The 14,302-nt window shown below is 41.5% G+C and overlaps 1 protein-coding gene across 3 annotated transcripts in view; it reads right to left on the bottom strand.

Annotated features, from left to right (window-relative positions):
• Nucleotides 1-3,907: 3,907 nt before the first annotated feature.
• Nucleotides 3,908-14,302, bottom strand: part of ZFYVE19 (zinc finger FYVE-type containing 19) — a 641,592-nt gene continuing 631,197 nt past the window's right edge. For all 3 annotated transcript variants that reach the window (XM_044074191.1, XM_044074190.1, XM_044074192.1), the window contains exon 12: nt 3,908-5,055. In XM_044074191.1, coding sequence (XP_043930126.1) covers nt 4,983-5,055 — 73 coding nt within the window. In that variant the 3' untranslated portion in view covers nt 3,908-4,982. The remainder of the gene's footprint in view (nt 5,056-14,302) is intronic.

Raw genomic sequence — 14,302 nt, 5'->3', positions numbered from 1 at the left:
AGCTCGACTGAAGAAACTCCAGCTGTACTCGGTTGCATACTGCCTATTCAGAGGTGATCTCTGCCTGACATACAAGGCCATGTCCAACCCAGAATTGATGGACATGCTCCAGCTACAGAAAAACGTATCCCTTCGAGCCACACGCTCTAGGGATCTAAACCTCACCACAACAATAAATAGGACGTGCTGGAGGGATAGATTCCTGTCCCAGAGACTTCCCGTGCTTTGGAACAAGATTCCAATCTACATTAGGCAGAGCTCCTCGCTAACACTCTTCAAGAGAAACCTTGAAGAGTGGATGGGAAACAGAAAGTTTACCCTGGGGATCACTTCAGTGGCTGTGCTGGACAGAGGCACAGGACAAATCTAAGGGGGCGGCAAAAGCCAACACATTCTGGTTAGGCTTATAAATGCCTTCGGGCAGATAGCCTAGTACCTACCCCTGAACCTATGTTGAAATGACAAACAGCTGTAAAGAAAGAAAACATGAATGTATAATGTGTGTAAATGATTTCTGTTAAAAAAAAAAAATGCTGCATTTGGTTCCACCATTCTCCAGAAGATCCTTCCATAGCCTCCCATGGTTTATGTAGCTGGGAAATCTTCCATTTGTTCAGATGATTGGAAAATCTAAAACTAGACATGAAAGTTATGCAATTACATACACTTAATTAAAAAATTTATAATGCTAGATCCATGTTGTCTTCTTCCATCCATCTCAACGTTCTCTTCCACTGTTTCCCTACCAAACTGTCAATTTTCTATGGCTACTGTTGGACAACACCATGGCCTTGGCATACCCTCAGCTACACTTTGATCTGACCCTGTCTTAGATGGGGTATCCCAAGTTTGCAGTGATATGTTGTTGATGGGACAAACTTGATCTGAGAGTTGGTAGGGTGGAGGTACATTATGGGAAGTAGAAAAGCCTGAGCCTCACAGCCAAAAAAGTCTTGTTTAAGTGTCAAACCTGGATCCATTCAGATCTGATACATCCATTTGTTGAGACAAATAGAAGACAACAATATGGATCTAGTGCTACATTATGCACCTTACTGTTGTTTTAACTCCTTCCATGAGTTTAACACTTCTAATTTTTTGGAAAACTTTTTGCATAAGTGTTAACAAATAGGAGGCCTTTTCTCAGGGGAGCATTTAGTAATTGTGCTTTCACATCCTCAGGAAAGGAATGTAGCATTAATCATGTATGCCTTCCCATACGCAGTTGCAGTAACCCTGAAGACAGCATCCACAGCACTGTAGGCACATTTGTGTGTTCTACACTTGAGAGGCAGAGTTAAGCATATCCATAACATTTCAAATCAGTATTAGCTAAAGGTTCATTACAGTTTGTCCATGTTGCTAAAAACAGAAAAAGGACCTTGGACATACAGGTTTGACAGTTTATGGCTTTTAATGCTAAAGATGCAGAGATGTAGATCTTTTTTTTTTTGCAATACCTATCAAGTGCTCTACCATTTTTAACACTAAGGATCAGTTATCCGAAGGAAAGGTCTTAGCACTTTTGTCATCATCCAAAGACATAACAGCAGGAATCCCAGTCATAAGTTCGACTCATCATAGAGTTAAACTTCATATGGTCTAGACCATATGATCAACTTTTGAAAAAGTCGTACTATGAAATATGACAAAAACTTACATTTTTTCAGGGGGGGGGGCAAGTCCCATGCACCCCCCCCAGCCCCTGGATATTATATATACCAACTCTGAGGACACACTGTAGTGGGGAAAAGGGTAACTTATCTGCTTCCCCACTACATGGTGATCCCCATTCAAAAGTTTCAACATTTCAGAAAGTCGATCATATGGTCTTGACCATATGAAGTTTGACTTTCTGATTAGTTGAGCTTTTTAATGGGACCTAACAGCAAGTTTAGTAAATGGATTTTTAATAGAGGTATTTGTACGAATCAGGAACACTGTAAAATCTCTCAGGCTTTTAAGGGGCTACAGGCTGAGAGTCTGGTGACATAGAAGTGGCAGAAAAGACATCTTCTATAGCACATAGAACTGGAGGTATAGAAACAGACTTGGCAATTCATAGCACTTTTTCTGGGAGTTAGAAAATTGTTTTATCCTCCCACTTAATTTTAACTAGTATATTGCCAAATCAAATTTCATTAGGTGAGTCACAGTTGAGTTCAGATTCACATATAGTAATTGGAGGAGTGGCATAATAAAGCCCTACATAATTAGAATCAAAGAAATCTTCATAAAAGGAAGGGACTCTCTTCCTTTTAATAGGGGTAGAAGTGGAAGAAGAAGAGGCAGAAGGCAGAAAGGACCAAAAGGACTGAAGAGCTTTAAACAGCTCTTGTGCAATATTAAGCCAGTCTTCCTTGTTCCCTTTGTGATTGGAAGTGGTAGTGGGAGGTGATACGTGTTTTTTTTTCTGTACGTTTCTTTGGGGTATCCAGGCATATGGTCTTTAGGTTGAAGTCATAAGCTTGACTTCCGTGAGCAAGCCTTTGACATCCTCCTTAGCAAGAAGCTGGTTAATACTTCATACACAGCTAAAATAATCCTTTGCTTTCCCTTTCTGGCTGCCTGATTCTGGGCCATAGCAGTCTCCAAAGGGGTCATGCTAGAGAGCCCAGAAGAAGCAGATAAATGATCCATGGGCTGCAAATGCAGCTTTTCTGAGTTGCCAGTCACAGACCATATGAAAGAGAAGGACTTACAGCTTTTGTCTATTACCTCCCTTGATACTTTCACTTATTTTTTAACCAGAGGTGGAAGGTCCACAGCAGTGGACAACACCATGGCCACTGCTTCCAAATCCTGAAGATTTCTGTTTTTCAGATAAAGGCGAAGTGAGTTTAACCTACTCCTAAAATTCTTGGGATGAACAACTGACAAGCTGAACACAATTTAACATGGTCTTCAACCCCTAAACAGAACAAACACCTAGAGTGGGAGTCCTTATATGGTATTTAACGTTCTCACTCACACTTTCCTTTTCTGACAGACAAAAGCAGGTTTCTGACAAAAAAGAGAAAAAAAATTTGGCAAGAAAAAGGAAGAGTCCCCAGCTAAATAATGATCTGCTGGAAAATGACCATATGGAGACACCTGGTGCAACTCTAAAGAGATTCTGCATATTTGGACTAGCAGCAAGAAAATTCCGAGTTTTGATGTGTCTATACATCTCTCATACTAGTACATCAGTTTGTGCTAAGAGTGTACATAAAGGCACACAAGGAAGGTGTCAGAAGCTTTCAAGATTGGCTGAACGTATGGTATTCTTAGCAGGCAACGTCCCATATAATGGCTACCATAAAAGTGATCTAATGAAGAAAATAGCTAGCACCCTAACCCCACCCCCAGCCTTGCCCTAGTTACAGCAGTACAGACCACTGTCTTTATATGTTTAGGAAGTATGTGCTGTAAAAAAAAATTCTGTGTTGCCTTAGATAAAACTTTGGTATGTAAAATGCCTGAATTTTGTTGTTGCTTTACGTATTCATCTTCAGAACCTGTTTTTTTACCGGCACGTGTTGCACATGCAGTGGTGTACATCTCTATATGTAACTGCTGACATGTGTGTTGCATTTCTGATTACTCTGTACTCCAGTATCATACACAGTTTTCCAAGTATTTCACTCTCTGTTCGTAAGGCATTGCTGAAGAACGTTTCATTAGTTTCATTATATTGCTCTAAACTTGCCATTCATTCTGGAAGTGGTTTCATTAATAAGCTTTACTATATTTAAGTTTAAAACACGATACTGTACAAAAAGCACTATTAAACTGAATGACTTGCATTTCTGTAGTATATATAAAAAATTACATCAATACTCTAATTTCAGAGATAAGCTACAGGTGATGGAATGCATAACTAAAGTTCAAGTTTTCCGAATAAGATGTCAAGCAAGGCAAGCAATAATTCAATGCAAATACCAGAAATTTATTTTGAACTGGAACTGGGTGGAGAATACTTTTTGTCAGTATGAATAATGGGAGTCTGATCTACAATCCTTGTGTGAAACTATATACTAACCCGAAAATGCATGCAACACTTTCAAAAGAAGGTGAGTGTAATAACAGAAATTAAACTCTCTGGTTATAAATGCTATTCCCCATTTTATTCTTGAGCTTTAAACATGCAACCACGTATTATAGCTGTAAGCTAAAAAGGTGGGAAAACCTGAACTGCTGAATATAGCAATTCTCAAAGTAGAAAGGCATTTGCAACCATGTGAGGTTATTCAACATTTCATAACCTATAAAACGGCTAGGAGCACTCGGTCAGCAATTTCATTAAACAAAGCAAGAAGCTACTTTTTTACATCATTAATTCATTCTTGACAATTTATATAATTTAAGACGTCGAGCTCCAGTGTATTACGCCAACACCTGCCAAAGTCTTTTAATACATAAATACATATTTTACAAGCAAATTCTTAAGTCTGTTTTGTTACTGTTTGATCAATGAATTCTGCATGAGAACACGCTAGTGGAAGCAGCAAATTGTATGCATAAACTAAAAAAAAAAGTCCTGCAATGGGCATCTGTGGTACCGTAAGCAATGCTACTCCATCATTTCCTACCATGTAGCTTATTAATGTTTTCTCGCTGACAATGCAATAAGCATAAAATAAGTCACCTCTTGTGGTTAGTATACTTTGAGACAATTTCATGAAATAAATATCTTATTTTTCTTTACAAAGAAAGCATAAGGCAAACATTCACATTTGCTGAACTGTTATTTCTAAGTATCAAAGACATATACTCGGTTTCTGTAACTTAGTGTCATACTCATCTCTGAGCGAACTAGTTCATTGTTACAGTGCAGTGACTAGCAGATTCCAAGTATTAGTCATGTTACATATGCATGTCCTGATCCAGTCATTGACTTCATTCATGGAAGTATCTTGGTAGCTTTATGTTTGCTACTGTAGCCACATTCCTCTGGTGCAACTCCTTCTACATGGTTCAATAATCACCTCTGCTGAAGTCCTTTACTTGAGTTTGGAGGGTGCACGATAACTAGATGTACGATGCTCCTGCCTGTCAAATTTATCATGTCCTTCCCTAATAAGAGAGAAAATCTATAGTTAATATACCTATTGAGTTCCTGAGCCAAACCTTTTATTAAATAATAAAATACTGACTAGAAAGCACAAGTGTTATCACAGTAATGCTGTGCATCAAACCAAAGGCATAAGTCATCTCAAGTATGTAAAAAGTACAGTTTTGTACCTACCATAAATGTAGATGTTCGAAGATCCACATTGCTGCAGTCCTTACACTTGGGTAGTCCGCTGTCCTCGGTCGGCCCGAATATCAAAGTATAAGGCTGACGTCGGTCAGGGCGCATTAGACTGACATCAGGACGTCAGGGTACAAATGCGCATGACCGACGTCATATCCTCAGTCTTTTCTTGCCCCAGATGTCAGAAGACCCTAACAAGAAAGGTCAAAACCTAAAGACAACCAACTAACCAACAAACAACCACTCTAGTACTAATAATATGTACAATATATACAATATACACAATATTTACAATCCAACCCACACAACCGCCTCTAACTACAGAGGGGAAGGAGGGAGGGTAAATTGGACTGCTGCAATGTGGATCTTCGAACATCTACATTTATGGTAGGTACAAAACTGTACTATGTTCTTCATCTCACATTGCTGTAGTCCTTACACTTGGGTAGAATCCCAAAGCAGAGGTAAGGGAGGATGGCACAACTAAAAAGAAGCAGGAGCTGCCAAAATGCCCTGTAAAATAGCAGTGGCAAAACCAGCCTTAGATTTAGAGTAAAGTGGAAGGTGATAATGTTTAGAGAAAGTATGCACAGAACTCCAAGTAGCTGCCTCCAAGATATCCTTAGTTGCCACCCCCCTTAAAAAAGCTGTTGAAGTGGCAGTAGCCCTAGTGGAATGAGGCCTAATCCCAGCTGGAACCTCCTTGCCATGATGGGAATAACAGAAAGCAATGCAAAACCCAATCCACTTAGAAATAGTTTGTTTAGACACAGGCTTGCCCTGAGAACTCAAAGCAAAAGAAACAAATAACTGCTGAGACTGCCTGAACCCTTTAGTTCTGCTCAAATAATATCGCAACTGCCTGTGTATATCCAAAGTGTGCAAAATCTTTTCCCCTTTATTTTGGGGTTTGCATAAAAGGTAGGCAAATGAATAGTTTGGTTTAAAGACACACTAGAAACCACTTTAGGCATAAAGGAAGGATTAGTACGCAAAGATACCCTATCCTTATGGAAAATTAAGAAAGGCTCAACTGCCATAAGGGCCTGTAATTCAGAAACCCTTCTCGCAGAGGTAATGGCTAACAAAAAGCAGTCTTCCATGATAAATATTTCAACTCAGCAGTAGCTGCAGGCTCAAAAGGTTGTAGAGTGAGTTTCTCCAACACAAAATTGAGATCCCAAGCAGGAGTAGGAGCTCTCCGTGGGGTCTTATATTCTTTGCCCCTCTAAGGAATTGCTTAAACAAAGGATGAGAAAACAATGGTGGGTCACAATCATAGTGAGCAGAAATTGCTGCAGCATGAATCTTAATAGAAGAGAAGGACAAACCTTTGTCCAGTAACTCAGTAAGATATTGAAGAGCCACACTCAAATTAGGCTTAGAAACATCAAATGCTTTTGCTGCACTCCAAAATAAAAATCTCTTCCATTTATCTGCGTACACTTTCCTTGTACTAGGCCTTCTGGCTTCCAAAATAACATTCAAAACTGGCTGTGGAAGCTGAAACCCTCCAGGGTTTAAAACAGAATATGCCAGGCTGTCAGGTGAAGAGAGTGAAGTTTGACATTGAGTAAATGACTGTTCTCCTGAGTTAGCAGGTGTGGAATCGAAGGTAAAGGCCATGGAGGCTCCCGTACCAGACTTCTCAGTAGTGGGTACCAATGCTGTCGAGGCCAATCTGGAGCTATTAAAATCATCTTTGGCTTGTCCTGTCTGACCTTCAGAAGTACCTTTGGGAGGAGAGGCAGAGGTGGAAAGGCATACACATGAAGATTGCTCCAATTGAATGAAAGAGCATCCACTTTCCAAGCTGTTGGATGAAAACTTTTGTGCAAAACTTTGGCAGCTGGTAGTTTAGTGGAGAAGCGAACAGATCTATGTCTGGAGTTCCCCATGACACTGTCAATTTCTGAAATACATGAGGATCCAATTTCCACTCGTGGGGATCCATAATTTGTCTGCTCAACACATCTGCTAAGGAGTTCTGTGCTCGGGCAGAAACCTTGCCTGAAGATTTAGCTGTAAACTGAGAGCAGTCTCCCACAAAATCATTGCTTGTCTGCACAGAGGATAAGAATGTGTTCCCCTTGCTTGTTGATGTACCACATGACAGTTGTGTTGTCTGTTGGAATCAACACCTGCCCTGGAAGAAGTAAATCCTTGAAAGCCATTAATGCAAATTGGACTGCTAACATCTCCTTCAGGTTGATATGTAGATGTAGAAGTCTGGCAGGCCACGTGTCTTGTATCCACTTTCCATTTAGATGAGCTCCCCAAGCTTTGTCTGAGGCATCTGTCGTTAGAATCTGACTCGCCTCTGGCCGGGTCACAGAGAGTCCCTTGTTTAGGTGACATTCCTGAGCCCACCACAAAAATTCCTTTTGAATGCAAGGTATTATCTGAATGACAGTGTCCATATCTTGGCAGTGCTGTGTCCATACATTTTGAGATACCATTGTAGCTTCCTCATATGCAGTTTGGCATTGGGAAGCACCAGAATACAAGATGCCATGAACCCCAAGGCTTGAAGGACTGTCCTTGCAGTCAGCCTGGACTGATGAGACAATTGATGGAAGTAAAGAAAGATTCTTTTGTTTGTCCGGGGTCAAAAGGCCATCTGGGATGCTGTATTCAGTCTCACACCCAGAAAGCACATGTCCTGAGAGGGTACTAGACTGGACTTTATTTCGCTCACAGAATACCCCAGGCATCTTAGCACTGCTATCACATAGTGTAGATGATGAAGAAGTTCGTCCTTTCCTTGAGCCAGAATCAGGCAATCGTCCAAATAAGGATAGATCTGTATTCCTCTTAGCCTGAAGAAAGCTATCACTGGAGCCAGAACCTTCGTGAACACTCTGGGCGCAGTAGATAAGCCAAAGGGCAATGCAGAGAACTGATAATGAGAAGTCCCAGCCCGAAAACGTAGATACTTCCTGCAACTTAGCCTGATAGGAACATGAAGGTAAGCCTCCTTGAGATCCAGAGTCACCATCCAGTGATCTTTGCCCAGTAGAGGTAAAAGCTGTTGTAACGTCAACATTTTGAACTTGGGAATGTCCAGATAAGTGTTGAGGATAGATAAATCCAAAATTGGTCTCCACGTGTTCCCCTTCTTTGGTACTAGGAACAGGCGAGAATAAAATCCTAGGCCCACTTCTGACAGAGGGACCGGTTGTATGGCTCCTATTTGGAGCAGCAGAGAAATCTGTTTGTGAGCCTCTATTCTTTGCTGAGGAGGAACGTCTGGCATGCCTTTGAAAGGAGGCAAGGTATGGAAATAAAACCTGTAACCTTGGTGTATGATATCCAATACCCATCTGTCTTGGGTAATTAAACTCCAATTTTCCTTGAAAAGTGCCAACCTTCCTCCCAAAGGTGCTGCCAGACGAGAAGGCTCTGGCAGCTGAAAAGGTAGGTCATTGGGTCTGTTTACGAAAGGACTGACCCCTGCCCTCACCCGAAGACTGTGCAGGTGAACTCCCTGTTCTAGGCCTGAAAGAGCCCTGAGCTCTGCCCCTACCACGTCTAGACCTACCCCTAGACTGGGAATCATAAGAAGGATACGTCCACCCCTTGGTAGGCCAATTTCTGCTAAATTTCGGAGGCTGAACCTGCAAAAAATCTTTAACAGTCTGCATAGACTTAGCCTTGTCTTCCATTTTCTTTAAGACTGCCTCAACAGGTGAACCAAATAACACATCAGATTGTAAAGGAGCATCTAAAATCCTTGTCTTAACATGGTCAGATAAATTCTGATCCCTCAGCCAGGCGTGCCTGCGAAGAACTGACCCAGTCGCAGCCACCCTAGACGAGGCCTGTACAGCATCAAAACCACATTGCAAAGAATGCTTACCCACTTGTTCAGAGACATGTACCAAATCTTGTAACTCTTTACACTCAATACCTTCCGCCAGAGCATCTACCTTAGACTTCAATTGAGACAGTAGATAGTTTTGGTATTTCAACATGTGAAACTGGCAATTCAGAGCCCTCATAGCTAGGGTGGAAGAAGTATAGACTTTCTTTCCCCATCTATCCAAAGCCCTGGCCTCTTTATCTGGAGGTACCGGATTTTTAACAACAGAAGCCTTAACACCCTTAGGCCCCTGACTAACCGTTTCTGGGTCTGCCCTAGGACTCTTAAAAAGATAATTATGAGCTTCAGGCACCCTATAATACCTATCCGGCTTAACAGGTGCAGGAGGCAAAGAATCAGGATTAAGAGAAGCCTCTGCAAACACATCCTCCACAACATCCAGAACAGGAGGTATAGCCAAAGGTCTATGCTGGGGTAAAAACAAAAATTCCCTAAGCCTTTTCCTGGAATCAGAGAAGTCCTGACCTTCCCACTTAAAATGCTCCCTCATGGAATGAAGAGTCTCTGAAAAAGAAAAATCCTCAGGAGGAGAAGCAGAAGGAGTAGAATCATCCACATCAGAATCAGAATAAGGAGAATACTCCTGCAAGTCTTCAGCCGAAGACTCTGAAACATCTGAAGCCTGCTCAAAACTCCCCAACTCAGGTTCCACCCTAGGCCTCTTATCAGGAGGGGGCAAAGAACCGCTAATCAAGGTAATCAAATCTTCTGCCATTTTAAGCATATGCTTCTTGGGCACAGATCCTGAAGAACTAGGAGTGACACCAACTGAAGCTAAACCTGGCCTGCCTCTGGGAGAAGCCTTGGAAACAGAAGGAGAAGGCCTAACCACCCTAGGAAGGGAGGGGAGTACAGTAACCTGAGAAGCCCCTTCAGCCTGACCTGCCTCCTGAGAGGCCACATCCTGTAATAACAAGGTCTCCCCCTGGGACTCCAGAGAAACCTCCGGTGGAACCACCGGCTCCACCGACACCTCTAAAGAACTGGCGTCCGGTACGGACGACTCGTCTAGCCTGGGCTTAGCTGCTTTATCCTTGCGCTTCTTCGAAGAAGCGGACGCCGGAGCATCCGACGGCATATTATAATTGCACCGCTTCCGAAGACTAACCTGGCACAATCTAATCTTCTCTTAATAGTGCGCTTATTGAATCTAGCACAAAAGCGACACCCAACAACGTTGTGCTCAGGCCCTAAACAAGGAATACACAAAGTATGATAATCTCTATGCGGTATCTGTTTCCCACAAGAAATACAGTTATTCACTTTTTCTGACATCCGGTAAACCACTGAGGCAAGAAAAAACTAAAATATTCCCCAACGGGGTACTTAGCCAACTTTGACTCGGTCTGAAACTCCAAATTCGAAAAATTTCAGAACGACGAACGGCACTTGCAACGCTGCTTCTGCATCGGACCATGCGGCAAAAAAGACTGAGGATATGACGTCGGTCATGCGCATTTGTACCCTGACGTCCTGATGTCAGTCTAATGCGCCCTGACCAACGTCAGCCTTATACTTTGATATTCGGGCCGACCAAGGACAGCGGACTACCCAAGTGTAAGGACTGCAGCAATGTGAGATGAAGAACATCACGAACGGTGACAAAAAACACTGTAGTGGTGCTGCTAGAACACACTACAATGATCAAGGAAAAGAATAAGAGTCAGTCTTCGATTCCAGGTAGGGCATCACTGCATGACCTACTGAGTCGAATGCCAAGACGGATTACACTCCACAGGTCAGTCTGAAGGGCAGGGAGACAGTAACCTACAATTTAACTTGTGAAGAAAATAATGCCAAAAAGGGAGGGACATACAAGGATACACATGCTGCTTTACATCAATAAGGCCAGTCTTCAGCATAAACTGCTGAAAGAAAACACAAATTAAGATGTTCTTCTGCAGAAGAAATGTACACAACAGTCAGCTGTAATGTAAGGGTATCAGCAGTCTCAACAACAACCCATTAAAACACTGACTGGGACCTAATGATCAAATGGTCTTTTGAGAAAACTTGCTTGACTAAATTTTACTGGGTGGGATCAAAGCCCACTCCTTTGTAGAGGGGCTGTGCTTTGTGCATCCTTCAAATATGACATAAAAAGATGAATGAAAAAGTTTTGAGAATGCATCATTCAATTGCTTTTTCAACCAAATGGTGTTCAAAACTAACAAGACATTACAGAGATGATCTATTCCCATACTGTACAACTAAGTCTGTTCATGGAGCAAATTTTCATAGTTCAGCCATTATTAAGTGTTCAGCCTAACAACCATTCAAAGTACTCAGACTACAGATGAAAAATCTATTTAGGCAACATATACTCCAGCTACACATCATGTACTGAAGGCAGCAGGCCTCATCCTTGGAGCAGTAATTTCACACATCCATCCAGCAGGTGGTCCACAGAATCTACTGCTTGTGTTGCTTTTGAGCTGCAGAGGGATAAGGCCTTGGCTATGATCTAGATGACCCGATTTCAGATAGAAAGCTCTGATGATAGAACAGCAGGGCGAGGTAGTATGGAGCACAACTATTTGCCCAATCTGAGGAAAGGCAGAGATGGTTTCTGCCTGGCAAATGCTCCAGTGCAAGAGGAACTTTGTGAGACACCAATGGCTGAGGGCAGCAAGACTTGGATTTAGTGATCTCAAGCTGGTGACAGCAGCTCTCATGGCAATATGCATGCATATATACAAGGACAGAAGATGGGTCTTGCAATGACATAGGTGCCCATGGCAGCCAGCTAGAGAGGGGTTAGGGCCATAAAAAACAACCCCAATGCTAGGATGCCAGTGAGAGAACAAATTGCCTCTATGGCTAAAAGGAGATGACACCCTCCAACTCAGTTGCAACCTCACTGTGAAATATACAAGACAAGAGAATGAATGAGCTAAGACTGACTGTGGAAGTCTAAAGAAAAATCTCTGGCCTTCTTGTACAACATAACCTCTTCCAGATCTTTCTGACAAAAACCACATTACAGGGCCTCTCCCACATCTCTTCTGTTCTTTAGTGAGGAAATGTTTGAATTCCTCGTTAATGCAGTAGCTTTTAGGCTATATGGGTTGTGTCCTGACCAGGACACAATAACCGGACACCTTCCAAAAGCTCTGGTTCCCTCCCACAACTTCATTCTTACCGCTGATTGAACATCCCTGTGGAGAGAAAGCAACAGAGTGAAGCCTTCTTCAAGACTTTCTTGCCCAAGAGTAAAGGAGCATATTCATCCTAAACAGTAAAAGATATGCACAATAGCAAATAACTTTATATCCCTACAATTAACTATATATAGAAGTAGGGGAATGGTGAGTGGGTGTAGCTACTACAGCAGTGAGGAATTTGAATATTTACTGTTATGAGCAACTGCAACTTACACAACTGTACTATGCTCATCATTCCCACTACTGCAGTAGCCCTTAGGCTATATAGGTTGATCCCAAAAGCCTATCTAACACAGGAGGAAGGAGAATATGGCACCGGGAGCCCCTCAAGAATTAGACTTAGCAAAGCCTGTACTGCACCTAGAAAAGGAATCCTGTTTATAACGCTCTGTAAAATCTTTTCAATATACCATCAAAGAAGCCAAGGCTCTAGTAGAATGAGTATTAATACTGTCTGGAACTGGTTTACAATGCTGGGAATAACAAAAGGCAAGAGCTAAGGACAACCATCTAGAAATGATCTGTTTTGACATGGGTTGTCACTTCTTTGTTCTAGCTGATCTGCTTTTCTACAGGACTTGTTTCTTTAAAGATAGTGCCTGATCTGTCTATACAAGTCTAGAGCATGTAAAGTCTTTTCCCCATGGTTCTTATGAGCTCTATAGAAAACCAGAAGATTGTTTACTTTTAATCAGGTCATCAATGAAACCACCTTGGGCATGAATGAGGGGTATTAGGGATTTGCTCTTCATGAGACCCTATCCTATGGGGAAAAAAGATAGTGTTTGTCCCCCATGGCAGCTTTCCAACTCAGATACCCTTCCTGCAGATGTCAGAACAATGAAAAGAACAGTTTTGCATGTTATGGACCACAAATATGCTTGATATACAGGTTCAACTAACACTGTTAACTTTTCCAGTACAAACACAATATAGTTAGAATGAGTGACCTGTTTACGAGTGAGGTCTCAAGTGCAATACTCCATCAGAAACTGTTTCACTAAACAGAGAGACAAGATAGATCCATGGACAGACATGTTGAAAAGGCTGCAAGATGTGCCTTGAGAGAGGAATAAGACAGGCCAGAGGATAATAACTCAAATATTTAACACCCTGTGATACATAATTTCTGATGGAACCTTGTTATTGACAAGGCACGAATTAGAATTTTTTTTCCAACTGCTAATTTAAGACTTCCTAGTAGCAGGTTTTCTTGCCTCCTTTAGTACTTGCTTCATGCCCTCAGGAAAGAGGGGTCTAAAATTAATCAGAAATGAATTATCCAGGTTGTTAGCTGAAGATGTTTGATATTGGGGTATATTAAAAAACACTTGTGTGCAGGTAGCTCAGTTTTTTTTTAAAACATGTGGTAACTGCCCTTGGCCAATTTCATAAAATAGAACCAAATTTGCCTGAACCAAGAGAGTCACCACAATGATCCTTAGGCAGTCTTTCTGAATTTTCAGAATTACCCTGCATATCAATGGAAAGGGTGGAAAGGCATAAAGGAACATTCCTGACCACAGGACAGAAAATGTATATATTTTCCAGGCTTAGTTGCAAGTAGTCCTACAGCAGAATTTGTTCAGTTGTGTGTTTTGAAAAGAGGCAGTCAGATCTATTTGAGGTTTTCTGCACAACTGGATCAATTCCTGGAAGACCCCCTCATTTAATTTCCATTCACGAGGGTCTTTCCTGGTCTTGTTCAGCTTGTCTGCAACAATGTTTTGCTCTGACAGAATATACAATGCTTGGGGGACTAAGAAGGATATCTTGGTGCATAACTATTTCAAATTTCCCATTTGTGTTAGAAATGGTAGTAATATAAAAATGAAGGGTACATATTCTTGTGACCATTGTAATATATGTAATTATGTAGTTAGAACTTTTACACATATAAATGGCCAAGCTTATTACCCTAGTGAAAGGTACACTTGTGAGACTGAGGGCAGAGTATATGCCTTAAAATGTCCTTGTGGTCTTGTATACATACAAGAAAATAAAAGGAAATTTAAAGTA

This window comes from Protopterus annectens, chromosome 6.part0 (genome assembly GCF_019279795.1).
Source record: "Protopterus annectens isolate FY-2018-M chromosome 6.part0, PAN1.0, whole genome shotgun sequence".
Taxonomy (NCBI): domain Eukaryota; kingdom Metazoa; phylum Chordata; order Ceratodontiformes; family Protopteridae; genus Protopterus; species Protopterus annectens.
The sequence above is the reverse complement of the archived record's forward strand: the minus strand, read 5'-3'. Positions and strand labels throughout refer to the sequence as shown.